The 26,988-nt window shown below is 48.2% G+C and overlaps 1 protein-coding gene across 1 annotated transcript; it reads left to right on the top strand.

Moving 5' to 3' along the window:
• The first annotated feature begins 304 nt into the window (after window positions 1-304).
• On the top strand, window positions 305-22,318 carry LOC137423488 (endothelial differentiation-related factor 1 homolog). Its single transcript, XM_068110718.2, has 4 exons — window positions 305-355; window positions 13,629-13,789; window positions 21,729-21,822; window positions 21,969-22,318. The coding sequence occupies exons 2-4, from the start codon at window positions 13,691-13,693 to the stop codon at window positions 22,028-22,030; spliced, it is 255 nt and encodes an 84-aa protein (XP_067966819.1). The 5' UTR covers window positions 305-355; window positions 13,629-13,690; the 3' UTR covers window positions 22,031-22,318.
• Window positions 22,319-26,988: the final 4,670 nt, after the last annotated feature.

Genomic DNA, 26,988 nt, shown 5'->3' with positions numbered 1-26,988 from the left:
CAGTGGACATGAGGTATAAAATATTTATGACTAATGTCAATGGAGACAAGAGGTGGGATAAAAATCGTCAATGTTGAATTACCCCTCGTATGTAAATTTTTGCTTATCATACTTGACCCATATCCATATTTTGTATCGTACTGAGGTGTGCTAAACTTGTATCATGCATTTAAAAGTGGGGATGATGTAAGATTACATGCATCTAAAATTTCAGTAAACTTGTCGGGCCCAGCTGCTGCTTCATTTGCCAAAAAAAATATCCGGATGCCAAGCATGAGACGACTTCTTTCTTTCTTTTTTCAGGCAGTTGCTGCTGCACAAAGAAAAGGACAAGATGTAGAGACAACAAAAAAGTGTAAGTATCAGTTGCCTTGCCCTGTGTTCCATTTCTTTGTCTGCATTTTGTTTCAGTCTTTCATTATAAAATACTAGCAACGGTACCCGCCCTATGGGCGGGGCTTCAATTGGGAAGCCCAAATGAAAAGGCAAAATATCAGAAATTGAAGGGTTTTTTATATTTTAAATGATTCATATTGTTACGGATCTCAACGTCGGCCCCTCTTCCCCTTATCAAGGGGGGATTAATCCCCTTGTCTGTGACTGACCGACGTGGTCCTCGAAGTTACAACGTCCTTACCGGACCGATGGTAGGTAGGGTCCGTAGACCTCGGGGTTCGCTACTTACCTAATTACTGCCGCCAGCCGGGAATGAGGGAATAACTTCTGCCCGAGCCGCAGCGTTAATGGATTACGCCGAGTGAAGCGGACTGCGGCGCGAGCCGTTTATCAAGGGACTAAACCCGATTCATATGCGGTTGGCCAAATCGTGCCACAGGTGTTCAATGATGGAAAAGACAAGGACGATCGGATGAGGAAGAAGAAGAGGAAGGCAAAGGTAGGAAATAACAGATATTTATTAACTATGTACACAATCAAAGAAACCAAGGGAGAAGGAAAGATACGAAAATAATTACAGAAGGAGAAGAAGACACAGTGCAATTCTAGCTTATCTATACAGGCGTAACTTATTCCCCAGACAACACAGACAGACAGACGACAGTCAGACTTACACGAATGGGGGTAGATGGATGCCAGGGATCGATGGCATGGGGAAGGCAGAGAAAGGGCCAGGCAGATGGTAGGCGTCGAGGTCCGGCTCCAAGAGCGTGCTCCGATCCACGCTTTTGGGGTCGAGGCGAAAACCCAGCAAACAGCTCTGCGTGTCGTTGGACGCGACCGGACAATTATATAGCAGGGGAAAGTTGGTATGTTTCATACGCAATTCTCGGCCGGGCAATCCCCGTGGCCCTCTTTCTGCCGCTCGCCCCTGCTCGCTCCACTCGACCTCAACAGAACTTGCAATTCGTCCTCCCTCTCTCGTCTGGCCCCTTAGGAATCTCTCCCCCTCAATCATCTCCCTCCCTCAATCATCTGAGGTGGGGGCATCGCGCCGTGGGTTATATGACACGCCCTACCAAGCCATACCCACTGATTTGTGGTTGGTCGTTCGGGGCTCCACCCTTGATGACGAGGTGCGGGCCACGCCCGTAATGTAGCTCCTCCCCCTTCTTCTCCGAGGCTTGACCACGTGCGTAATGGAGGTTTTGGGGCGATTCGAGCGAGCCCCAGCCAAAGGGCAGCGAACGCTGCCGTCAATTGCGTTTTGGTGGCAATTGAAAGGGGATTCTTCCTTATTTCATTTGGTGCAATGCAATGTCAACTAGTGGAGAACAGAGCCTTAACTAATACACATAATAAAGAAATAACTATGGAGAGGTTCTATGATTGGCGACGTGCTTGTACATGGACTCGCTAAAGGGACGACTGTTGACCTTTACAATTATTAATGGAGGGTGATATTTACAAACAATTACTATTTACAGAGGGTGATATTTACAAAAATTATCAACGTGCAGGATTCTCAAATCCGCAACACGGCACCCTCATCCCCCAGACACGTCCCGGGCCGATAAAACTTTAACTTAATGTGGCACGTAGGTGTAATTCCCTCTACAATTAACCTGACCCTGAGTGTGACAATTTAAAAACACAAATAAGTATGTCCCGCTGTTGCATTACACCCTACCTAACAGATTCACGCCCACAGGATAACCGAATTGCGGAATTAATTCTCAAACTAAACATGAACGGTGGGGAGCATTATTTACAAGACATTATTTGTATCTACACTGCAACCCAGGACCTGCGATTTTCTTTGGGGGAAACAAAAAGAAAATCCTGTGGGAGGGGAGGAGACAGCATGCACTGCATCAATGCACCAGCACCAATAATCACCAAAGCACCATAAAGCACCAGTCAGTGCACAGTCATCATAGTTATAAAAAAAAACAGCTGGTGGTCTTGCTCTTCGGCTCCCTCTGCTGGCCGTTGTCGTTCTTGATGTTATTTTTCTTGTTCTTCTTGCTTGCGGCCTATTTGCAATGATAATAAATAAAAAGCACAAACCGTGTCCATTTTTATTTATGGCCCACAGGGGCCGACTAGGGGTGGTTCACCTGTATGGCACAGGTGCCACGTTACCGAGGTCCGCAAGCAAGATCTTCCTCTGGCCAACCTGGCCGGTCCCAGCAGAGGGGCCATGCCACAAAACTTGTGGTCCATAAGTGGTGCTTGGCCATAGACTGTGGTCCATAAGTGGTGCTTGGCCACAGACTGTGGTCCATAAGTGGTGCGTGGATGCAGGCAGCTGGTTGCGGAAATTTCGGGTTCACAGACGCGGCCTCCCGCACGCTCCCCCCCAGTGCCCAGAGAGCACGATCCTCGGGTCGGGGAAGGAAGACAGAGATGACAGGTTAACGAGGGGTAAGGACACAGGGGTACACATCAACGAAGGTAATGCAAGGTGAAGTGCGCCTGGAGACTGAGCGAAGAAAAGCTCGTCCCTATCGTACGTCACCCCACCCGTCACCTGTTCTACCCTTGCCCCTTACCCCCGTATTTACAAAATCTACACACTTACCAATTCGTCACGAATGGTCACGTCTTCCCCATATCTCCCCTGTACCAAATTCGTCACAATCCCACTAATCCAAAATTTTCCATCACCAATTCATCATCAATCCCTCTTAAGGAGGGAGAGATGGAACATCAAGCACAATGTCACACCCACGTCATGATGCGTCTCACAACCCAAAACATTTGCACAGAAAAATAAAAACAGATGGCACAGTGTGGAGTTTCGTCACCTCAGGTGAGTGGATGTAGATGGTGCGAGGAGATTCCTAATCCTAACTATCCTCTAAATGACTTTAATACACTTTACACTACCCGGGGTCTTTCCCTGCCAATCCATTGGCCATCTTACACTCTATGCGGATTTAAGAACCAATTCCCATTGACCAAACTGTGGTGCTTCATCAATTTGGGGTCTCACTCCCCCGGTTCAACTCCCTGTGCCTTTGCACAATTTCAGGACTGGGTTGTGTGGCTCTCCCAGCAGGTCTACTAACCTGCACACCTCCGCCACTGCAGTTGCCTCCGAGCTTACCTGCTCCTTACCCTAACCTATCTACCTGGGGAAGGCCCTCTGGCGATCTCCCCACTCGGTGCCCTCTCTGGCACTGGGCTACCCGGGTCCGTCCTCCGGATCCTCGGGCCCCATCCACAACTCTAATGGCTCCCAGAGCCCACTTGCGGCCTCACCTGGCCGACATCCTCACAGTGGCGGAGTGCCCATTCAACTACACACACTAACAGGCCACACGCCCAGCCATTTCCACGTCACTAATGCACCCATCCAAACACCATTCTTCCACACGCACCACAGATGCCAATATCCAACCACAATTTACCTATACCCTCTACCTAACTCTTAAACTACCCTCCCCAGGTGTTCGTGATAGGGGTCCATCCTCCCCATACACTCCCTTCGCACCACCCACTCCACTCCACATTTTCCACCATACTCACTCCACACCATCCATTCCATACTCCATGTATTCCATACCAGCTATTCCACACAACCATTCTCACCTGGATTTGCACACCTGTGCAATCACACCTGGTGCCACCTGCACCCTCCTTCCTCCCAGGCTTCTTCATTCACTCAATACAATGCACCATCACCATTACTCAGTCATACACTGCTCCGTACACTTCCACGCTCAATACAACTCACAATCACCTCACACTTTTCACAATACACCACTGAATACACTTTCAATTCTCCAAACCATTGCCTCAGGCACCCAGATTTTCCCACGCTCACACACACATCCATGCGTGCTCAATACAACTCACAATCACCTCACACTTTTCACAATACACCACTGAATACACTTTCAATGCTCCAAACCATTGCCTCAGGCACCCAGATTTTCCCACGCTCACACACACATCCTTCCTGAGCATTGCCTAGCAATTCCTCATTTGCTCAATATCAAGATTCTCACACACACGGCATCATCTCACCTACCTGGTGCCCCTCTAACTTGGTGCTCCCCGTCTTCCCTTTAAACTAAGCACATACCACGTCGTTAACAACCATTCTAACCTCTCTACGTCCCCGACTACCTGTACAATGTCGCTACTTACCTGTACAGTTACCTATGGTCATTTCTCTAGATCCCTATACATTATCCAAACCCTCCCTCGGCGAGCTTACACTGCCAAAACCCCATAGCTAATGCTCATGTGCCCCGTGTGTGAGGGATGGCAGAGTTGCCATCCCACCACATCGGGCATGTCCCACTATCACCCCCCAGTCCTCTGACACTACGAGTCCCCTTCGCAAGAGGTACTGGGTCCTGCCTCGGCATCAAGAGCCGAGGTGATCCATGAGGGCGCCTGGTCGCCGGCATAAGGTCTTATCCGGTCGGCATGGACGATCCTAGGGAGGGCTCGTGGCCCCATTTTGATCTTTACGACCACGTCACAGACTTGCGACAGGCCGACTCCCGGGCCTTGCCAGGGGGAGGTGAGTTTTGGGCACCTACCCTTCCGCCTCCGGGGATTGAAGAACCAAATCTTCATCCCCGGAGCATACTGACTCCCCTGGCTCCGGTGGTCATACCTGCGCTTCATCTTGGCCCCCGCCAGATGGAGCTGGCGGCGGGCGAAGGCATGGACCCGTTGCATGCCTTCCTCCAGGTGACGTGCGTAACCCTCCCTCGGCGGTGTATCTCTGGTCTTTGGCACGGGACCACATAGCAAGTCGGCGGGAGCCCGCAACTCCTGCCCATACATAAACAACGCTGGACTGCATGCGGTGGCCCCGTGCTGGCTCGTTTGGTAGGCCATCAACAAGTATGGGAGATGTTCGTCCCAGTCATCCTGACGGGTGGTGGTGAACAATGCCAGTTGTTGGATCAATGTTCTGTTGAATCTTTCCACCGTCCCGTCAGATTGTGGCCGCAAGGGCGTGGTCCGTGTTTTCTGAATTGACAGGAGTCTGCACACATCTTTTAGTAATTGGCTTTCAAAATTTCGTCGCTGGTCAGTGTGCAGCTCCTGTGGAATCCCGTGCCGACATTCAAATCCTTCCACTAAGGCCTGCGCTACCACCCCGGCTTCCTGGTTGGGGAGGGCGTAGGCCTCCGGCCACTTGGTGAAATAGTCCATTACAACGAGGATGTACTTATTACCTTGGCGGGTGCGGGGCAGCGGTCCTAGAATATCCATAGCCACCCGCTCAAGGGGGGCCCCCACCTGGTGTAATTGAAGGGGGGCCCTCATCCTCCGTGCTGGTCCCTTTTTGGCAGAACAGGCGTCGCATCTCCGACACCAGTCCTGTATGTCGCGCCCCATATTTACCCAATAGAACCTCCGGCGGACCCCAGATGTTGTCTTTGGCCTGCCCAAATGGCCGCCGGAGCGGGTACCATGCACCTGTTGTAATATGACGTTCTTAAATTTGTCAGGGACTATCACCAGCCAGGAAGTTCTCTCAGAGGGAACCTCCACCCACTTGCGATGCAAGATGTTATCCTTCAATTCCAGGGTCTGCCACTGAGCCCAATACGCCTTCGTTTGCGCCCCGAGGGGGGTGACCTCTTCCCCCTTTGGTCTTTGCCCCAATCTGACCCATTTGTACACCGGTCCCAGGACGGGATCCTCCTGCTGGGCTGTGCTCCACGCCAAAGTTCCAAATTCCTCGTCTGCGGTTAGTGGCAAAATTGGCCCTCTCACCCGGGTTGCCCGGACGACGAGAATCAGGGCAGCATCGCCCAATAGCCCCCTCTCCTCGTGTCTCGCACAAAATTTGCAGTTTTCCCCCAGACAAGGACGCCGAGAGAGTGTGTCAGCATTACCATGGGCCTACCCGGCCCTATGGGTCACATCAAAATCGTACTGCTGCAACTTTTCCAACCACCTTGCAATTTGGCCCTCCGGTTCCTTGAACCGAAGGAGCCATTGCAAGGAGGAATGGTCAGTTCGAACCGAAAATTTCCGCCCGTACAGGTACAGGTGGAAATGGTTCATGGCAGCCAGCATAGCCAATAGTTCCTTGCGGGTTACGCAATAATTTCGTTCGGGCCTACTTAAGGCCCGACTATAATAACCGATCACTCTCTCCATGCCCTCCTGTGTCTGAGACAAAACTGCTCCCAATCCTTCCTGGCTCACATCCGTGTCCAGGGTAAATGTCCCATTACTAGTGGGGTCAGCTAGAAGGGGTGCTGATGTCAAACACCCCTTCAATTTTAGGAAGGCCTCTTGGCACTCCCTTGTCCAATTAAATCGCGTCCCCTTCTCCGTAAGCCGGTGGAGAGGACGGGCCAACTCCGCAAATTTCGCCACAAAGCACCGGTAGTAGGAGCAGAGTCCCAAAAATCCCCGCACCTCCTTGATGGTACGTGGTGCGGGCCACTCCTCTACCGCTGTAATTTTGCCTGGGTCTGTTTTTACCCCCTCGCGACCGATAACGTGACCTAGATAGGCCACCTCTCTTGCAAACAAGGTGCACTTACTCGGACTCGGCTTCAACCCTGCCTGTCTGAGGCACCCGAACACCTGGTCCAAATTAGCTAAAGCCTGGGGGAATGTCTTGGCATGTACTAGGACGTCATCCAGGTATACCAGTCATGATGGCCATGGCATGCCGCTTAGTACATGTTCCATTAATCGCTCAAAGGTGGCGGGGGCGTTACACAAACCAAACGGCATCACAGTGAGCTGATACAGCCCCTTACCTGTGGAAAATGCCGTTTTCTCCTTCCCTGTCCTATCCATCTCCACCTGCCAATACCCACTCTTGAGGTCCAAAGTTGAGAACCAATTTGAGCCCGCAACGGCATCGAGGGTGTCATCAATTCTTGGCAGGGGATATGAGTCCTTGAGTGTCACGTTGTTTAGCTGGCGATAGTCCACGCAGAACTGCGTGGTCCCATCTTTTTTTTTGACCAGCACAACAGGTGACATCCAAGGACTTCCCGAGGGCTCGATGACGCCTGCATCGAGTATCTTTTCAACCTGCTCGTCAGCTTCCGCCCTCTTGCTCCAAGGGAGCCGTCAGGCGGGCTGACGAATAGGCCGGGCCTCACCGGTGTGGATCTGATGTTTCACCAGGCCCGTACGTCCAATATCCTCGGGGGACAAGGAGAAGAGATCCAAATGGGATCCAACCAGTTTGTGTAAGGCCTCCCTCTGGGTACCTCCCAACTCTATGCTACTTCGATTTACCATCTCGCAAATGGGATCGGGCCAATTCCTATCACTTGTTGAAGGCTCCTCCTGGGGCCGGCTCGGCTGGACGTTCTCGCCCCTCACTAACGCGACTTCTCTAACTGGGGTGCAGCCAGCTACCTTCGTGCCCCTCACTATAGTGCGTGGTTCCGTGCTAATATTAATTACTCGGACGGCCACCACTGGCCCGTCCGTTTTTACAAGGGTGCGGCCCACGATTAAACCAGGCGCTGCCACCGGTTCGACCAGGCCGCAGGACTCCTGCCATGTCGGGCGAGCTGACCATCGGGCCGGCACTATGGCCTCGGCCCCCGGAGGGATGGTCAAGGCCTCAGGAGCCTCGAGCTCCACCCTTTCGGCCGTGCTCACCCCCCTCCAATGGTAGCTCTTCCACTCCCACTTGCAGGGTCCCCCGGCACAAGTCGATTTTACAACCGCTGGCAGTCAACAAATCCAAACCTATTAAGCATGGGTCGCACACCTCCGCCACCCAAACCTCTATCTCTCTCTTTACCGATCCCAACTTGAGGGTCACAAAACCACGCCCTATGATCGGGGCCGTTACCCCGGTAGCCAGCTGCAAACTATGATTTTTCCAGACGCTGGATTTTATCCCAGCCGTCTGCACTCGAATTAAGGATCACGGGGCTGATGATCGTGGCGCTGGCTCCCATGTCCACTACGGCGTCTACCCCCACGCCGGCAATTTTGCATCAAATTGTCAAACTACCTGTTCCAATTTGGCCACAATGAATGACCTGTCGCGTCAATGAGGGCTTTTCTTCATCCCCTACTGCCGAACACCGCCCTGCATGCTCGGCACGTTCTAGTTTCCTGGGCCCTGGCGGGGGGGGGGGGGGGGGGGGGGGGTGTCTGAGGTCGGCTAGGCCGATCGATACGGGGCGGAGTTGAGGGCATCGGTTGGCGGGGACCGTCCCGGCGCGGAGCTCGACACGACACTCCCATGCACGGTGACCCAGCCGAGCACAATTATAGCACCTCACCTGGTAAGGTGCTTGCCTCCGGTATTCCAAATTTCCCCCCTAAAGGTCCGAATTGGTGTACTCTGCCCTGGCCCACCGGGTGCCACCACCGGGGCCGCCTGCCATGGTCCAGGTCCCGCCAGGCGCTGATCCACCAGCCTCCGGACCAGGCTCTCCAGGTCAGGACCCCCTATGGGGGCCGCCACCCATCACGGGCCCTACCTGACGCACCGCCACTGTGTGGCGCTCGTTCCCGGGCCAGGGGCCTCGCTGCTTCCCAACGGGCTGCAGCGTCGGCCGCCTGGCTCATGGTCTGCGGGCGCCACATGGCGAGCTGTTGTCGGAGCTCCGGATCCGGAAGAGCCTGGATAAAGTGATCCAGCGCCAGGCTTTCCTGGGAACTCGCTGCCATGTCTGCGTGTGCGATTCCGACTGCATGGCGAATGTCATGGGCAAGTTCCCCGATGGTCTCCTGGGGCTTGCGTTTTCGCTGAGCAAGCTGAGCTTTAACAAGCTCGCTTTGCTGTTCAATACCGAATCTATTAATTCAGGCCTCGCGGAGAGCTGGCAGGGTGAGAGCACCCGGTGGTAAAGCTGACAGCACCTCCGCCGCCGCGCCGCGCATTGCCCCCACAAGGTGTACTCCACCTTCGTCCGGATTCCAACCGTTGCCTCTACACACGTATTCAAACTGCGCCAGGTACGCCCTCAGATCACTCTTGCCATCATACGGCGCGAGTGGGACCTTGTGGGCGCCCGAAGGCCGGACCATGTGCGTCACTCCTTGCGGGATCAGCGCGGGGCCGAACCGTTCGGGCCCCCACAGTACACTATTCCCGGGGGGCTCCCGTGCATCCCCCGTCCCTCCAAACACTACCCCTATCGGTGTCGATGCCTGGGTCGCCCTTCCGCAACCCGCAACCCACTCCATACCCACACACCCTTGCTCACCAATACCCCTCGCACTCCCCATATTCGGAGCTCCTTGCACACCTCCTCCTTCCACACACTCTGCACCTGTCGCACACCTCATCAGCGGCCTCTCACGAACGCCCGGGTCTAAACCAACACCCAAGCCCCTTGAATCTCCCCTCACACCATATACATTTCCGATTATATCGCCACTCACCTCGGCACCTCGTCTTCGCTCCTCCTCCGCCACCTGCAAACTTTATTTGGTCAGTAAGCACATCATCATGGTTTGAGCACAGACCATGTACATAATCCATCACTTCCTCCTTTATCTCCCTCTGAGTTTCCCTCCATCTCTTCTTAATTTCACTCACCCCCTCTTCCACATCCTCTAATTTTTGTTTCACCTCTTTTATTTCCCGGTGCGCCTCCTCAATTTCTTCCTCTAATGCCACCTTGGTCGTTTCTATGTGCGTCCTTACTTCCCGTTCTTTTGTCTCCATTGCCTCTGTCACCTCGTCCAACCTCTTTGTCAACCCCTCGTGTACCATCTGACATTCCCTCTTCGTCGCTATAAGTTCCTTTTTTATCTCTTTCTGTGTCGCCTTCAACTCCCCCCGATTACCGCAGTGTTCTTCTCCACTTGCTCCCCTAATTCCTTTTGTCCCACCGTCAGCTGCTCTACTCCCCTCGTCAGATCTTCTATGCCCCCCTGTAACCTAGCCGTACTATTTCTCACCTCTTTCTCCATACGCTCCTCACCCCGCTTTACCTCCTCGCGTACCCCCGCGACTTCTTCGCCCACACCTCGTTTGATCTCCTCCCCCATTTCTCCCATCTCTTTGGTAGATTCCGCCCTCATCTGTTCCAAATCATTCCTCTGGGCATCCAATTTGGTTTCTAATCCGATTTTCACCTCCTCTATCTGATTCCCCATCTGTTTAATTTCCCGGGCGGATTGCTCCCCTACTTCCCTCAATTTGCCTTCCATGGTGTTTTCTAACCCCCCTAACCCATTCTTCACCCCTTCAATCTGGTTCTCCTGGGCAGCCATTCTATTTTCAAACTCCGTTAACCCATCCTTCATTCCCCCAATTTGATTACCCACGTCCTCCAGTTGGCCCCCCAATTTACCTTCCAGCCCTTCCAACCTGTTGTCTATCCCTTCAAATTTATTGTCTAAACCCTCAAATTTGGCTTCTAGCCCCCCAATTTGGTTTCCCATGTCATTTCTCAATTCCCCGATTTGGTTTTCTAATCCCCCAAATTGATTTCCCATATTACTTAACCCGTCTCTCAATTGCTCACTGGTACCCCTCGCTTTGTCCCTCATTGCTCCAATTTGGCCTCCCAATTGCTCAATTTGGCTTCTCATACTCATTTGTAGGGCTGCCTGTAGCTGCGCAATGAGGGCCTGCATGTCAATCCCTCCCACTTGCGCCGCGGGCGCGGCTGCCGCGGCGTCGCCATTTTGTGCGTCTGAAACCTTGTGCGCGAGGCTGCCATCTTGTGCGCCTGAAACCTCCGCAACCCAATGCGTATTGCGCTCCTCCTCCATCTCTCCCATCTCCTCCCTGGGGTCCTGGGTCGATTCTAAATCCTCTAACTCCCCCATCCGGCATCCGGTCGCCTTGATCATCCATGGCACGATTTAAATTTAGGATGTTAAAATAAAATTTTGGCCACTCGTAATTTTGAGTGCGTTAAGCGCACTTCGGGTCCGAATCTCACTCCCAGACACCAATTGTTATGGATCTCAACGTCGACCCCTCTTCCTCTTATCAAGGGCGGATTAATCCCCTTGTCTGTGACTGACCGACGTGGTCCTCAAAGTTACAACGTCCTTACCGGACCGACGGTAGGTCGGGTCCGTAGGCCTCGGGGTTTGCTACTTACCTAATTACTGCCGGGAACGAGGGAATAACTTCTGCCCGAGCCGCAGCGTTAATGGATTACGCCGAGCGAAGCGGACTGCGGCGCGAGCCGTTTATCAAGGGACTAAACCCGATTCATATGCGGTTGGCCAAATCGTGCCACAGGTGTTCAATGATGGAAAAGACAAGGACGATCAGACGAGGAAGAAGAAGAAGGCAAAGGTAGGAAATAACAGATATTTATGAACTAATTATGTGCACAATCAAAGAAACCAAGGGCGAAGGAAAGATACGAAAATAATTACAGAAGGAGAAGAAGACAGTGCAATTCTAGCTTATCTATACAGGCTTAACTTATTCCCCAGACAACACAGACAGACAGACGACAGTCAGACTTACACGAATGGGGGTAGATGGATGCCAGGGATCGATGGCATGGGAAGGCAGAGAAAGGGCCAGGCAGATGGTAGGCGTCGAGGTCCGGCTCCAAGCGCGCGCTCCGATCCACGCTTTTGGGGTCGAGGCGAAAACCCGGCAAACAGCTCCGCGTGTCGTTGGACGCGACCGGACAATTATATAGCAGGGGAAAGTTGGTATGTTTCATACGCAATTCTCGGCCGGGCAATCCCTGTGGCCCTCTTTCTGCCGCTCGCCCCTGCTCGCTCCAGTCGACCTCAACAGAACTTGCAATTCGTCCTCCCTCTCTCGTCTGGCCCCTTACGAATCTCTCCCCCTCAATCATCTGAGGTGGGGGCGTCGCGCCGTGGGTTATATGACACGCCCTACCAAGCCATACCCACTGATTTGTGGTTGGTCGTTTGGGGCTCCACCCTTGATGACGAGGTGCGGGCCACGCCCGTAATGTAGCTCCTCCCCCTTCTTCTCCAAGGCTTGACCACGTGCGTAATGGAGGTTTTGGGGCGATTCGACCAAGCCCCAGCCAAAGGGCAGCGAACGCTGCCGGCAAATGCGTTTTGGTGGCAATTGAAAGGGGATTCTACCTTATTTCATTTGGTGCAATGCAATGTCAACGAGTGGAAAACAGAGCCTTAACTAATACACATAATAAAGAAATAACTATAGAGAGGTTCTATGATTGGCTACGTGCTTGTACATGGACTAGCGAAAGGGACGACCGTTGACCTTTACAATTAATGGAGGGTGATATTTACAAACAATTACTATTTACAGAGGGTGATATTTTCAATAATTATATCAATGTGCAGGATTCTCAAAGCCGCAACAATATAAACATCCGTTGAATCATATCACACGCAAATCATCAAAATCTAAACAGTATCTTTAAAATTTCAAGCCACATCACTGTTCATATCGGTAAATATTATTCCATCGTGTTTCAAATCGTGATCGATACACTGTGATCGTGATGATCGTGATGATCGCGATTGTGAATCATGATCAATAATCGTGTTCACAATCGCTATGTCATATGTACACCCGATACGTGTACCAAATTCCCGATACGTGTACCAAATTCCCGATACGTGTAACTGTACCAAATCAACAGTTAAAAGGATTTTGAGCCGATAGCTGTTACGGCCTTGGCAAGATCGAAGGAGACAGCGATCTGTTCGCGTATTCACCGCCCAAATAGCTATGTGGAATTTTCTCATGTAGAGATTAAACGTTACGGCTGTTACGGCCTTCGCAAGATCGATGGAGACAGCGTTTATTATACTTTTAATGAAGGACACTGTCTCAAGCCCCAGTCCCCATTACGGATGGGGCTCAGCGGTTTACCCGAGCCTGACGGCGAAGTGCAAGGTGCGCGTGCGGCCCCGGACATCGAAGGGTTTTAAACGTTCATTAAAGGATTACGAAACGAAAAACATTACGAAATTACGTTCACACCGTCACGTGAAACACCAACGTGAACACATACATCGTCACAATGAACGTTATGTGAACGCGAATGTTATGTCCAAACCTGAGAATACTGGAGACCAAAGCTGAAATTGGAAAAACTAAATAGCCTATTTTACTCCTGGAGATCCCAGGATTTACCCACACAAAATATAGTTTGATCAGTTGAGCCGTTTTTGCGGGACCTTCGAACAGACGGACAGACATTTGGTGAATTATAGTAAGATGTATTATATTGAGATTGCTGTGTACATGCATGGTGTAGCTCCCCTCGCATACTTGTGCAACGGTTTGCAAAGCCAAATCTGTGTCCTCACCTCACTCCATACAGGGTCAGCTGGACAGAACAAACAGCATGTGCTGAGTCATAACACCACAAAGCTAGACCGCGAAATGGAGGAGCTCCATCACATCCGCGTCCCAATGGAGGTCGGGAAACTCATCCAAAAAGGCCGTCAAGAAAAGGGACCCAATCAAAAGGACCTCGCCACGGTATGTCATCTTCGATCAACCTGTGCAGGTGATGATGGGCAGTGCATGGAGACCCCTTAAAGCCGTTGTACGTGTTAAGGGCATTGCAATTGGTGGCCCGATCTCGACACTGCACTTAAGCAGGCTCTTTGGCACAAGCAGTTCCAATCCTATGATAATCAATGTATTTAGAGCTTCATAATAACTGCAGCATGAAGCTGTGTGGGAGCATCATTGACTGAGGTTGAGGCTGTGGTGCTGATGCAATGCACTCTGTAGGTTGGGGCAGGAATTTGTAATTTATTTATGGTGCTGTTGATAGCTCGCCTACTCTTGGTGAAGGACACAGTGGGATCTTTAACGTCCACCAACTAATGTCGCCAGACGGAACGCCCGTTTAACGTCCACCAGAGGGACGTCACAAGCATTGATGAATCTCCCTGCTTGTGAAACACCAGGATGACAGTTTATAGTTGGGCCAGGATTGGCTTGGCTAGACATATGAATAGGTGAGTGTGCATACAGTGCATTCAGAAAGTATTCAGACCCCTTCACTTTTTTCACATTTTGTTATGTTGCAGCCTTATGCTGAAATCGTTGATATTCATTTTTTCCCTCATCAATCTACACTCAGTACCCCATAATGACAAAGACAAAACAGGTTTTTAAAAGTTTTGCAAATTTATTTTAAAAAACAAACTGAAATGTCACATTTACATAAGTATTCAGACCCTTTGCTATGACACTTGAAATTTAGCTCAGGTGCCTCCCATTTCTCTTGATCATCTTTAAGATGTTTCCACACCTTGATTGGAGTCCACCTGTGGTAGATTCAATTGATTGGACATAATTTGGAAAGGCACACACCTGTCTATATAAGGTCTCACAGCTGACAATGCATATCCGAGCAAAAACCAAGCCATGAGGTCGAAGGAACTGCCTGCAGAGCTCAGAGACAGGATTGTGTCGAGGCACAGATCTGGGGAAGCCTGCAAAAAAATTTCTACTGCATTGAAGGTTCCCAAGAGCACGGTGGCTTCCATAATTCTTAAATGGAAGAAGTTTGGAACAATCAGGATTCTTCCTAGAGCTGGCCACCCCGCCAAACTGAGCAATCGGGGGAGAAGGGCTTTGGTAATAGAGGTGACCAAGAACCCGATGGTTACTCTGGCTGAGCTCCAGAGATTCTGTGTGGAGGTGGGAGAAACTTACAGAAGGACAACCATCACTGCAACACTCCATCGATCAGGGCTTTATGGCAGAGTGGCCAGACTGAAGCCTCTCCTCAGTGAAGGACACATGAAAGCCCACAGAATCTTGTTTCTCACAGTCTGAGAGTCAACCAGAGAATTGTCTGAGGAGGTCAGACACAATATTGTAGCCATGCATGGACAATCTCAAGGCTACAGGTCCATCTCCATAGACCTTGATGTTCCTGTGTCCACCATACGCAATGTTATCAGGAAGTTTAAGGCCCATGGCACTGTAGCCAACCTCCCTGGACGTGGCCACAAAAGAAAACCTGATCGAACATTTCAGCGAAAGATTGTTTGAATGGTGGAAAAAGCACCTCTATCAACTGCCAAACAGATTCAAGCTGACCTTCAAACACAAGGTACGACAGTTTCAACTCGCACCATCCATCGCCAACTTAATGAAAGGGGGTTCTATGGTCGGAGACCCAGGAGGACCCCACAGCTAAGACAGAGGCATAATAAAGGCCGACTGGAGTTTGCCAAGACACACCTGAACAAACCAAAATCCTTCTGGGAGAATGTCCTGTGGACAGATGAGACCAACTTAGAGCTTTTTCGTGAAGCACATCATCTCTATGTTCACAGAAAACAAAATGAAGCTTTCAAAGAAAAGAACACCTTCCCTACAGTCCAACATGGAGGAGGTTCAGTGATGTTTTGGGTTTGCTGTGCTGCCTCTGGCACCGGGTTCCTTGAATGTGTGCATGGCATCATGAAATTGGGAGATTACCAAGGCATTTTGGAGCGCAATGTTCAACCCAGTGTCAGAAAGCTGGGTCTCCGTCGATGGTCATGGGTCTTGCAGCAAGACAATTACCCCAAACACACTTGGAAAAAGCACCCAGGAATGGTTCAAGACAAAACGCTAGACTGTTTTGAAGTGGCCAGAAATGAGTCCAGATCTAAATCCCATTGAACACCTGTGGGGAGATCTCAAAACAGCAGTTGGGAGAAGGCACCATTCAAATCTGGGAGAACTGGAGCAGTCTGCACAAGAAGAGTGGGCCACAGTGCCAGTAGAGAGGTGTTAGGGATATTTTCCGACAGTAGTATGTAATAGATGAACCACAAAATTCAATGTCCATCAACTTATCAGAAGAGAGTCACAAATGTAATTCCCGAGGAGGACAACACTTTCTGTCTTCAAAAATACACAGCAAGAAAACAATGACCCTTATTAAACCAAGGAGAGCAAGATACAATTCACAAAAACACACAAGGAAGATTTACAACAAATCTTAGATCAAAGTCCAGAGTGAAAATCCTGGTACAGTAGGGATGCACAAGGAAATATCATACCAAACACCAGCATGCACAGTATACAGTAACATACAAAATCAACCAGCCAAGTGAAGTATCCTGGCTATTTAGTCATTCGTTCTGATTTTTTATACAATTTCAAGTGGGAGGAGCAAGTGGAGGGGGGAGGAGCGAAGAGAAGGGAGGAGAGCAGTAGGATTGGTTGGGCAAAGTTTGGGTGGGAGGGAGTCGGTGTCGAGGATGAGGTTGCCTCCTGCTGAGAGTAGGTTTGCATCCCAAATTCTTTCTGCTTTTCCATTGTCTCCTGCAAAACACCTGGAGCCCTGTCTCTCTAATTCCTTCAAGAACATCTGAAGGTCATTCTCAGTGAAGTCACAACCAAATAATTACAGCGCCTCCATTATTAAAACTATACCAAATGATTTACCATTCAGTGGTTTTATAATTAATTTATTGTTTGATGCAAGGGTTATTATAACACACCAGTAACATGAGTTTTAATAAGTCATGTTAAAACTTGCAATTAAATAAGAAAAGTCCTTATTTAATAAATAGGTATTTACTTCACAATTTGTCATACTAAAAAACCCATACGTAGTTTTGTCAAGATCTAAAACTCAGAAGTTCAATTTGTTGCAGGCGGAACTTTGTTGTCTCAGGGAGCTATGACAATCACATCCCTTTTCAATCTGCAAATCCTACTGAAATCTTACAAAAGATTTTACTGAGAGGCAAAGAGCCAGAGATTTTTCGAGCCTCCATGGATTTTTCATATTTCAGACTAACCCTTATCAAATACTAATAATTATCGTTCTTGTTGAGAGATTTTCCCGAGAAAGCTGGCATTTTCATTGAAACTATTTAGTAAGAAAGAAAAAGCGTCCGCTGACTGTCTGTCTTTACAACGGTCAGCGCAGAGGGGATTATCTTAGCGCAGAGGGGATTATCTTCTTGCATTGTTTTAACTCTGCAATAATTACCAAGTATCTTGCATTCACTTATCAATACAATGTTTACCTTCGACTTCGTACTGAGTCGATTATTCACTGGTTTTATAAACACAAAGGGATTTGTAAAGCAATTCAGTGGATGATAATTACTCCAGGCAGCTGGTCAGACATGGTGTTATCAGCTACTAGTTTGTTATTATTTAATTATTTACCAAGAAGACAATATCGTTTTTTCTTCATTTTGCTTAAAAGTTGCTTGCTTCATAAATTTACACTTCCACAGAGGTGTCGGAAGCTCATTCATGGCGAAAGGAAGTGCTTGCCTGCAGTTATTTTGTCCAACTTAATGCTTCGTTATTTGGTCCAAGGCTTCACATGTCACCAAATTGGTGGCCATATGATACTTTTTTCATCAGGTTATACTTGTGGGTGGGTACAATCAGGCCAGCTGTCTAACCAATGGGTGGAACAGAATGTTACACACACACACACACACACACACACACACACACACACACACACACACACACACACACACAGTCGGACGGACGAATAAGTGTATTATTATATCGACTAGTGGGGGCACCCGTGGGAATCCCATCCTCATTTAGATGGACATCTTCATTTCTTCAATTACTAGGCCTTCACATCTTCAATTTGGACATCTTCATTTCGATGCTGTACATTCAATTTTGCAAAATGGTTACTGGCAATTTATCAGATCCACAAATGATGTAATCTGCACAATGTATTAATTTACTTCTGATAACATGTGAATGCATGTGCGATTGTGCGTGCACATGGGAAATACAGTTTGAAATGTGGAATTACATCTCATGTAAAATGTGACTTCAAGAGCTCAAATCCTCTCCCTCCCTGCCCCCATCCCTCCCACATCACGCACACTGCACCGGGTAGTGGATCACCCACAGGGGAGTGGGTCACACACGGGGGAGTGGGTCACACACGGGGGAGTGGGTCACACACGGGGGAGTGGGTCACAATTGGGGGAGAGGATCACGACGTTCATTGGTGTCTCGTTCTGTTCCCTCATTTTGAAAATGGCAGTTACAAATGACCCTCATGCAACTCATTGAGACAGCGCTGACATAAAGAAACAGGAATGACCACCCACATGCCCCACATTACGCAACTTTGAGGTAAAGACAGCTCGGATTCATGCAACGCATATGGAGCATATTCTGACATCGAGAGCAACTCGCACAAACAACCGAACAAAACAACGTGCGCAACATGTGATGAATGGGCCACTTCCGCAGCGATTGTAATCGTAATTACCGGACCAGATTCAATCTGTTCCAACATGACCACCTCAACCTCATCTGCAGGTTCGGCACCAGCCTTTGGAGAACAAAGCTCCACCCCTCTCCCCACATGCGGAGTACCTAATTGTAACTTTTTATTGTGACGATGTCTAAAGAATGAAACATTCCGACTATATAAAGAATACAGCTCAAATGGAAACGTCCCTGGGAAAAAGTATTTTGGGATGTATAAGAACATTGCCTAACACCTTTCTGTCCCGCGAATGCCAAAGTTACTCTTTTCGTTACAGCATACAAAATGACATTTTTATAATTAAATTTCAAATACAACAACAACACAACATGCATTTTAGGGCAATTTTCCCTGCTAGAGCGGGGGTTCGCCTTGCGGTCCCCATGACAATCTTCTCCATTTTGCCCTATTTTCTGCATCTCTCCTTGTTAACCCCCTTGCTCGCATTTCTTCTTCCACCATCTTTAGCCAAGTCTTTCTCGGTCTTCCCCGTCCTCGACTTCCTTCTACATTCATTTCCATCACTTCTCACCCAGCCACTTTCATCCTTCCTCAACACATGACCAAACCATCTCAACCTGTTCCTCTTCACAGCATCAATCAAAGGCTCTATTAAATATTTCAAATAAACTTATTTGAAGTGTATGTGCACATAGCTTATAAAACAAGCATTCTGAGTATTGCGCTGCAATACATGTCCCCTACCAAAGTTCAAAGTGCCATAACTTTGTCAAAAATGATCGAATATGCAAATTTATGCACGGTTGATGCTGGTTTTCAAACTTGATCTGAGGTATGCTGAGACATATGTGTCACGCCTCGCCTCGTTGATGAGCCCGCAAGGTCGCTCCGTGGAGCAGCCTGCAAGTATTGCATTGTGTGAATTATATAATTACCAACTCACGGTCTGAGGTACTAGCGATTCAAGAGATATCCATTTTTTTTTTTTCGTTTAATTAATGATATCTGCCAAACCACGTGCTCTATCGCAAATTCCAAAATGACATTTTAGTAGACTGACATGCTGAACAGATCTGTGAAGTTTCCCCTCGATTGGATCAAAAATGAGGGAGGAGCTCAGTTTTAAAGGTTCATGCTTAAAAACGTCATAACTCTGAAACCATGTGATGCATGACGTCATGCTCATTGACTTTTTTGATCGTCATGGGTATGCGATTGTGCCTGCAAAGTTTGGCCTCGATCTGTTCAGCCGTTGCAGAGAAAAAGGGGTTTTCGTGTTTTCACGAAAAACAATATGGCGGCCGAACCACGTGACCTGTGACGTCATAATTACCATTAAAATATTCTACAGACCGAGTCCCCCCGACGGTGAAAATTTGATCTCAATCGGTCCTATTATTGCAGAGAAAATCTTTTTTAAAGGAAATTAAAACTTAAAATGGCACCGAGTTAAGGATCATCAGAATGATCAGAATTCCCAAAATTCAAAGTGCCATAACTTTGTCAAAAATGATCGGAACGTCGTGAAGTTCGAACTTGATCTGTACCTTATCATGAGGAAACCATGTACCAAGTTTGAAATCATTAGCATTAAGCGTTTAGAAAAAAAGTCCAGAAAACTGTTCTTTGCGTGACGGACTGACGGACTGATGGACTGACTGACAGACTCTGACGGACTGATGGCAAACCTATAGTCCCCTATACACTGGTAGAGGACTACTAATAAGAATGAAAAAAAATCTCAGCAATTTCCCGTCTGTGTTTATTTGTTTGTTTCACATCTGTGAATTGCATGTCCATGCACACACGAGATGGAGTTTGTTTTTTTGAATCCTGGATGTGAACACTATTCAGCCTTGAAATCATGAAACCCAATCCTTGAACCCCAATCATGGGCCAATGGAGCCTTGACTCTTCTTCATTTTTAAACTTGAAAGTATCAAACTTTTTGTTTTACAAAATAAAAATAGATTAAAACCAAACGTTATTAATAATTATGGTATTCCATAGTTAGTTTACATTATTATATACATTTTTGAAGTACTGTATTGTTTCATTCCATAGTTGGAAAAGAGTTGACTCGCTTTAAACAAACGATGTATATACACCCCAGGGATATGGAAAAATATAATTGGACTTCGGTTCGATCCCAAACTTCAGTATTCAGTCGCTGTACTTTTACCAAGTAATAATATAAATGACGAAGTCTTGGGAACGTTCTCTCCTCTCCTTCCTCTCTCTCCTTCCCCTCTCTCCTTTCCCATGCCCACATCTCGTCCGACCAGACACATTCAAAACGGCTCTTGGAATACATTTGACCGATGTTCTCAACTTTAGCTGAAACTGAGACTTGAACTATCCCAGTGACTGTGATGATGAATTAGAGTCGAGATAAAGCCATGAGGGAGTCTCAATGAATGGCCTTTATGTTACAGGCCTTCTCATTTAAAATGCATTTTGTTCTATCAACTGCCAAACAGATTCAAGCTGACCTTCAAACACAAGGTACGACAGTTTCAACTCTAAACGGGAACTTTCATTGAATTTTTTTCCCGTTTTTTGCAACCGAGTCTTAAACCATCTTTGCGACTATGAAAAATGAAATCAGATGGTGAATTAGAGTCGAGAAAAAGCCGTGATGGAGTCTCAATGGACATTATGTTACAGGCCTTTGAAAATGCATTTTGTTCTATAAACGGTAAATTTCATTGAATTTTCTTCCCATTTTTTCTCTCAGGGCTTAGAGCCCTGGTGTGAATCGCCATGTTAGCGATTCGCCATGTTAGCGATTGTGAAAAATGAAACGAGATATCGAATTCGAGTTGAAATATAACTGTGAGAGAGAGCAAGACACCGCAGGCCAAACAAAAGAGGCCTCAAAGCAACGTGAGAAAACAAAATGGTGGTGATTTGTTTTTGAAGCCCCCCCCCACACAGACAGACAGAATCACCTACGAATAATATAAATATCGATGTTTTTTTTTGTATGTATGCAGCCATGTGATCTCTATGCTTTGTTTGGAAAGCTATCTATTGCTCGTGGTCTTTGGAGTGTGCTCCTTGTTTGATTGAACCAACTGATTTTTTCATTGAGCTTATTGTCGCATTGCAGCAGGTGATGGGCACTGGCCTTTGTTGAGAATTTATCAGCAGGTTTATAATTTATCAACCCCAAGGACCGCACAAGTTCTTATTGAGGTTCGCCTTTTTCCTCCCCTTTTTTCCCTCACTTAGAGAATCAGTGAAAAACCACAGATTGTTACAGATTATGAGGCCGGCCGAGCCATCCCTAACAATGTGGTCCTGGGCAAGATTGAGCGTGTGCTCGGTGAGTTTTGTGTGCCCTTTATTTGTTTATTTCTTTTTTCTTCTCTTTCTCCTGGTGTCTTTGTGCTTGTCCACGCTCATTGGGGGATTCGGGCTTGAGGACGGTTCCTGGTCTCCTTTGCTAACCAAACGCTCTACCCGTGACAGAAATCAAACTGCGATGGAAGGATATTGGACGACCGCTGCATTTGGGACCGAAGAAGAAATGAAAATCTTATATTATATTGTTTATGAATATTCTGGTTTTGTTCCTGAATGGCATTTGAAAAGACTCATTTTCCAAGTTTGCTTTTTGTTTTCACACTGCACGGACTTGACTGGGTTCTAACTTGCTTGACAATACCACAAGGTTAAAAGCCCTCCAAGACTTTCCTCTTTTGTACAATTTGGGGTTAAATGGTTGGGTGATTAGCAGCTCATTTTATTCTGCATCGAAAAGATGACAATTTGTTTAGTTTAGTTCCTGTGCCATAAATATAATAAACATGAATGCTGAATTTGGATTGTGTAGGATGTTTTGTTTAAATGTGGCATTTTATTGCTTTTAACTGAATACAACTTTTATTTTTTTGTTTTTAGTTTGAAGTTAACCAGACTTGGTCATGTAATGGTGAGAGCATCCGCTCTGAGTCTGCGAGGTCACGGTTCGAACCCCGGCCAAGTCATACCAAAGACTTTATAAATGGAACATGCTGCTTTCTTGCTTTCCATAAATCATCTAAAAGGATAAGAGCTTGGACAATCCTCATAAGTTGCCATCCTTGGGGAGGAGGAAATTCCTCCTCAGGAAATACTCCTCCAAGTGTGAGAAAGGTGGCACCATTGTTATGATGTCACTGCTACCAAGAGTACCTTGGGAAGTGACAGCACTTGTCTTACCCCAAGCTCAGTTGGCATTTGTCTCAACAACGGTCTTGGATTGCCGTGTATGTTCGTCTGTATGTCCATGTATATGTGGCTGCTCCACTATGGAGCTGAGATCGTGTAACAAAAAAAATATATATACATATATACATTATATATATATACATACATGATGTGTGTATATATATACAAACCATGATACTAAATGGACATTTAAGAAGCAGTTTTGATGCAAGATCAGTGTTTGTGCAGAAATGAAAAGTTAATGGGTTTTATTTATTTATTTAAATCAATCCCAATGCAAAAGATTTAGCATAAGAGGACTGTGTAAAGGGAACTCTTCTCCACGTCCGTACTGAAGGATTTAATAATCTTCAATGTATTTGCTTTAATATAGTCTTCAAATTGGTTTATTTATGAGTGCCGGGATGCAATGTCCTGAATTCAAGCCAAACACAGGCTGAACCCGCCCTCCCCCAGCCAACCCCCCCTCCTCCAGGGTGAATAAGGTGCATGTTAATCATAAAGTCTGTGCAAGAGTTATATACAACGTTAATATGTGATATGATTGTAAACAGGTTTGATCTCTGTTTATATTAATGTCTCGTTTATATTAATTTTTCTCGTTTATATTAATTTATATCTCGTTAATTTATATTAATTTATATCTCGTTAATATTAATTTATATCTCGTTCTCGTTTATATTAATCTCGTTTATATCTCTGTTTATATAAATAATTAAAAATTAATGTCTGTTTATATTATATATGAATTATATATATATTAATGATCAAAATATATTAATGTCTCGACTCAAGAAAGTGCTCGTGTGTGCCTCCAATTTCACTTTTGTTTCCTTCCTTTTCTTTACTTTACTAAATATTATGCTCTTCAGAGGAACCAAGTCATGCTCTGGAAAAGTTCATATAAAGGGGTGCCAATTTGATTCATGCAGCTGCATGAAGAAGTAAATGTATTTTAACCTATATATTGTTGCGGATCTCGAGCGTGGAGACGGCGTGAAGCTGGAAGGTGTGAAAACATTTTGCTACCTCGGAGACATGCTGAATGGAGAAGGTGGATCAGACTTGGCAACGGTTGCTCGAGTGAGATGTGCATGGAAGAAGTTTGGGGAACTGAGTGGCGTGCTGATGAGGAGGGGAGTGTCGTTGAAGCTGAAGGGAAAGGTGTATGCTGCATGTGTGAGAAGTGTTATGATTTATGGGAGCGAGACATGGGTCATGAATGTAGAGCAGCAACGAAGGCTGGGGTTCGGTGGAAATGCGAATGGTTCGGTGGATTTGCAGAGTATCGTTGAGAGAGAGGAAGACAAATGATGAATTGCGAAAGATGATGGGAATAGAGCCTGTGATTGATGCAGTGAAGAGGAACAGGTTGAGATGGTTTGGTCACGTGTTGAGAAAGGATGAAAGTGGCTGGTTGAGAAGAGAGATGGAAATGAATGTAGAAGGAAGTAGAGGACGGGGAAGACCGAGAAAGACTTGGCTAAAGATGGTGGAAGAAGAAATGTGGGCAAGGGGGTTAACAAGGAGAGATGCAGAAAATAGGGCAAAATGGTGAAGATTGTCATGGGGACCGCAAGGCTAACCCCCGCTCTCGCAGGGAAAATGGCCTTAAAGTGCATGTTGTTGTTGTGTTGTATCTCGAGTCCGTCGACGTACAGAGGGGGGTTAAACCCTTTTCCCCCTCGGGCCTTCGAGTCCACGAGGCCGCTACCCACTTTACACTCGTGGGGCGGATTGCGGAGCAATTCCAGCCGCCACCCCCGTAGCGAGCGTGCAGAAGGGTATCTGGTCGAATCCCCAAGTACCTTCCATACACACGCGGCCACGAGAACGGGGACTGGACCTCGCACGAGTCACGCTAGTCTGATACGCCCGAGTGGTTTGTGTAGTGAAATCGTATTAATGCTGAACCCAGGTGATGCTCGCTGCTCGCTGACACCGCTGGGGGGGGGGGGCGCGGCTATAAGACCCGATGAGGCCGCTGCTCTAGGGGACTTCTCCTGTGACATGTTACATTGACTGGTAGACTCGTTAACGGTACGTACCGCATAGAATATTACGCTTGCTTGCATTGAATGATATTGTGGATTGACCTCTGTGAAGCCAAACCTTATTTCTATTGCATTCCTGTATTTGCAGAATGATGTCAAAGGTCTTAATGGAATTAAACCGACAGATGGTCTAAAGTTGTGGTCTTGAATGATTTCCACAACACTTAATTCCATTAAAATCTACGGACATGGCGGGCAACAAGATGCTGGTGGTTTCGCAATTCTGCGCCGACCCGCAAGCCCCGGATGCTGGTTTGCAACTGACTCACTGGTTGAAAACCTTGGAGAACCAGTTCGCTGACCAGGACACCGAGCCGACTGCTGCCGCGAAGCTAGCAGCGCTCCAGTCCAAAGTCGACTACAAGGTGTACAACAGTATTGCGCGATGTGCGACGTACGACCTCGCTGTTGCGGAGCTCAAGCGATTGTACACAAAGAAAAAGAGCGTGGTGTATGCTCGGCGTTTGCTGTTATCACGACGCCAGCAACCAAACAAGCCGATGGATCACTATGCCCAGGAGCTCCGGCAACTCCTGCTAGACAGCACCCAGGAGCCACGGACTCACGAGCAGGTTCAAGATGACCTTCTCCTAGACGCTTTCGTCTCCGGAGTCTCCTCTCAGGACCTCAGGCTCAAGCTCTTGGAGAAGACCAACCTGACTTTCACGGCGGCTCTAGAACAAGGAAAAATATATTCCGAAGCGCGGCTGCAGTCGAACGACTATGATCGCACGCGCCTCTTGGCGGGGACCTCGCTACACGCACGGCCGGAGAGTGCTACCGCCGATGAACCGGGAGCGGACCCGCTCGCGGAACTCCAGGTTGCCCCGGCGGAGGATCCGGGGATCCTGATGGCTGCCGCTATGGCCAGACCAAAGGCCTTACGCGGAGCCACATGCTACTTCTGTGGGGGTCAACGACATCACCGGTCAGTGTGTCCGGCTCGGGACGCAATATGCCATTTGTGCTCGCAAAAGGGGCACTATGCAAAAGTGTGCCGGAAAACCGCACGGGGTTCGCGGCCGCGCGCGACCTTGAATGGGCTTATTGCAGAGCCTACGGGCCGAGCACGGAACACGGCGCCTTACCCGGCTTTGATCGGCAGTGCCCCTCCTTGCGGGCCCCTGGTCGCCCAATCGACCTTGGCAAGAGACACCGAACAGCCACAAGTCTCATCCTCAATCGGACACGGAACGTGCGTCCTTGACTAGACTCCGGGCAACGCGAGAGACTTTGGGGCCTCGCCAAACCCCGGCGGTACGTACACGCTACGTCTCTCAAGAGCGTACAGCGTCCTCTGGTGGCGACACGTGTTTGGTACAAACTACGGAGGCCCATACTCATCAAACGGCGATTTTGAATGGCAAGACTACGGAGGCCCATACTCGTCAAACGGCGATTTTGAATGGCAAGACTACGGAGGCCCATACTCGTCAAACGGCGATTTTGAATGGCAAGACTACGGAGGCCCATACTCGTCAAACGGCGATTTTGAATGGCAAAACTGCGGAATGCATGGGAAGGCTCTCTGACAGCTTTAACGAATGCCCCATGAACAACGAATACTCCGGCAACGACCGCAACACTGCTGATTGCATGGGAACGCTCCCTGACAACTTATACGAAACTCCACGGGCACCCTCTGACGCCCGGAAAACTGCGGCTGGCATAGGACCCACCCACGAGGCGCGACCGACTCACACGGGAGGTTCGGTCCCACTCCCAGCAGGCTCGTCCGGCCTGGCTCAAGCCGTTATTCCCCTCATGGTCGAGGGCCATTGTGTGCGTGCCTTGGTGGATACAGGGTCTACGGATAGTTTTATCGATCAGCGACTAGTGCACAGGCATGGTTGGAAGGTCTTGGGGACTATGAGACGGATCTTCATGGCTTCCCAGGGACTTCGGCTCAGCACGAAGGGGGAATGTCGATTGAAACTCGTGATAAAGGGACGGATTTTCCCAGATGTACACCTCATGGTCTTACCTGCTTTATGTGCTGACATTCTGTTAGGACACGATTTCATTAAGCGACATGGACGACTGGAAATGGAGTTTGGTGGGCCAGACACGCTTGCTGTTGGTGGGACTGACACGCTTGCTGTGTGTGCCCTAGCGAAAATGGAAATCCAGCCACTTTCGCTGTTCCCCAATTTAACCTCCGACTGTACACCTGTAGCGGTAAAATCACGGCGCTACTCTCAAGCAGACATGCAATTCATTGCGGG

The sequence above is a fragment of the Myxine glutinosa genome, chromosome 3, assembly GCF_964187855.1.
Source record: "Myxine glutinosa chromosome 3, kmMyxGlut1.1, whole genome shotgun sequence".
Classification (NCBI taxonomy): Eukaryota; Metazoa; Chordata; class Myxini; order Myxiniformes; family Myxinidae; genus Myxine; species Myxine glutinosa.
Note: the sequence above shows the minus strand (reverse complement) of the source record. Positions and strands in the feature narration are given on the sequence as shown.

Coding starts and splice junctions, on each gene's coding strand:
- LOC137423488 (XM_068110718.2), top strand. CDS start 13,691: ATGGAGGAGCTCCATCACATCCGCGTCCCAATGGAGGTCGGGAAACTC. Junction 13,790..21,728: donor ATCAAAAGGACCTCGCCACG/GTATGTCATCTT, acceptor TCCCTCACTTAG/AGAATCAGTGAAAAACCACA. Junction 21,823..21,968: donor CAAGATTGAGCGTGTGCTCG/GTGAGTTTTGTG, acceptor TACCCGTGACAG/AAATCAAACTGCGATGGAAG.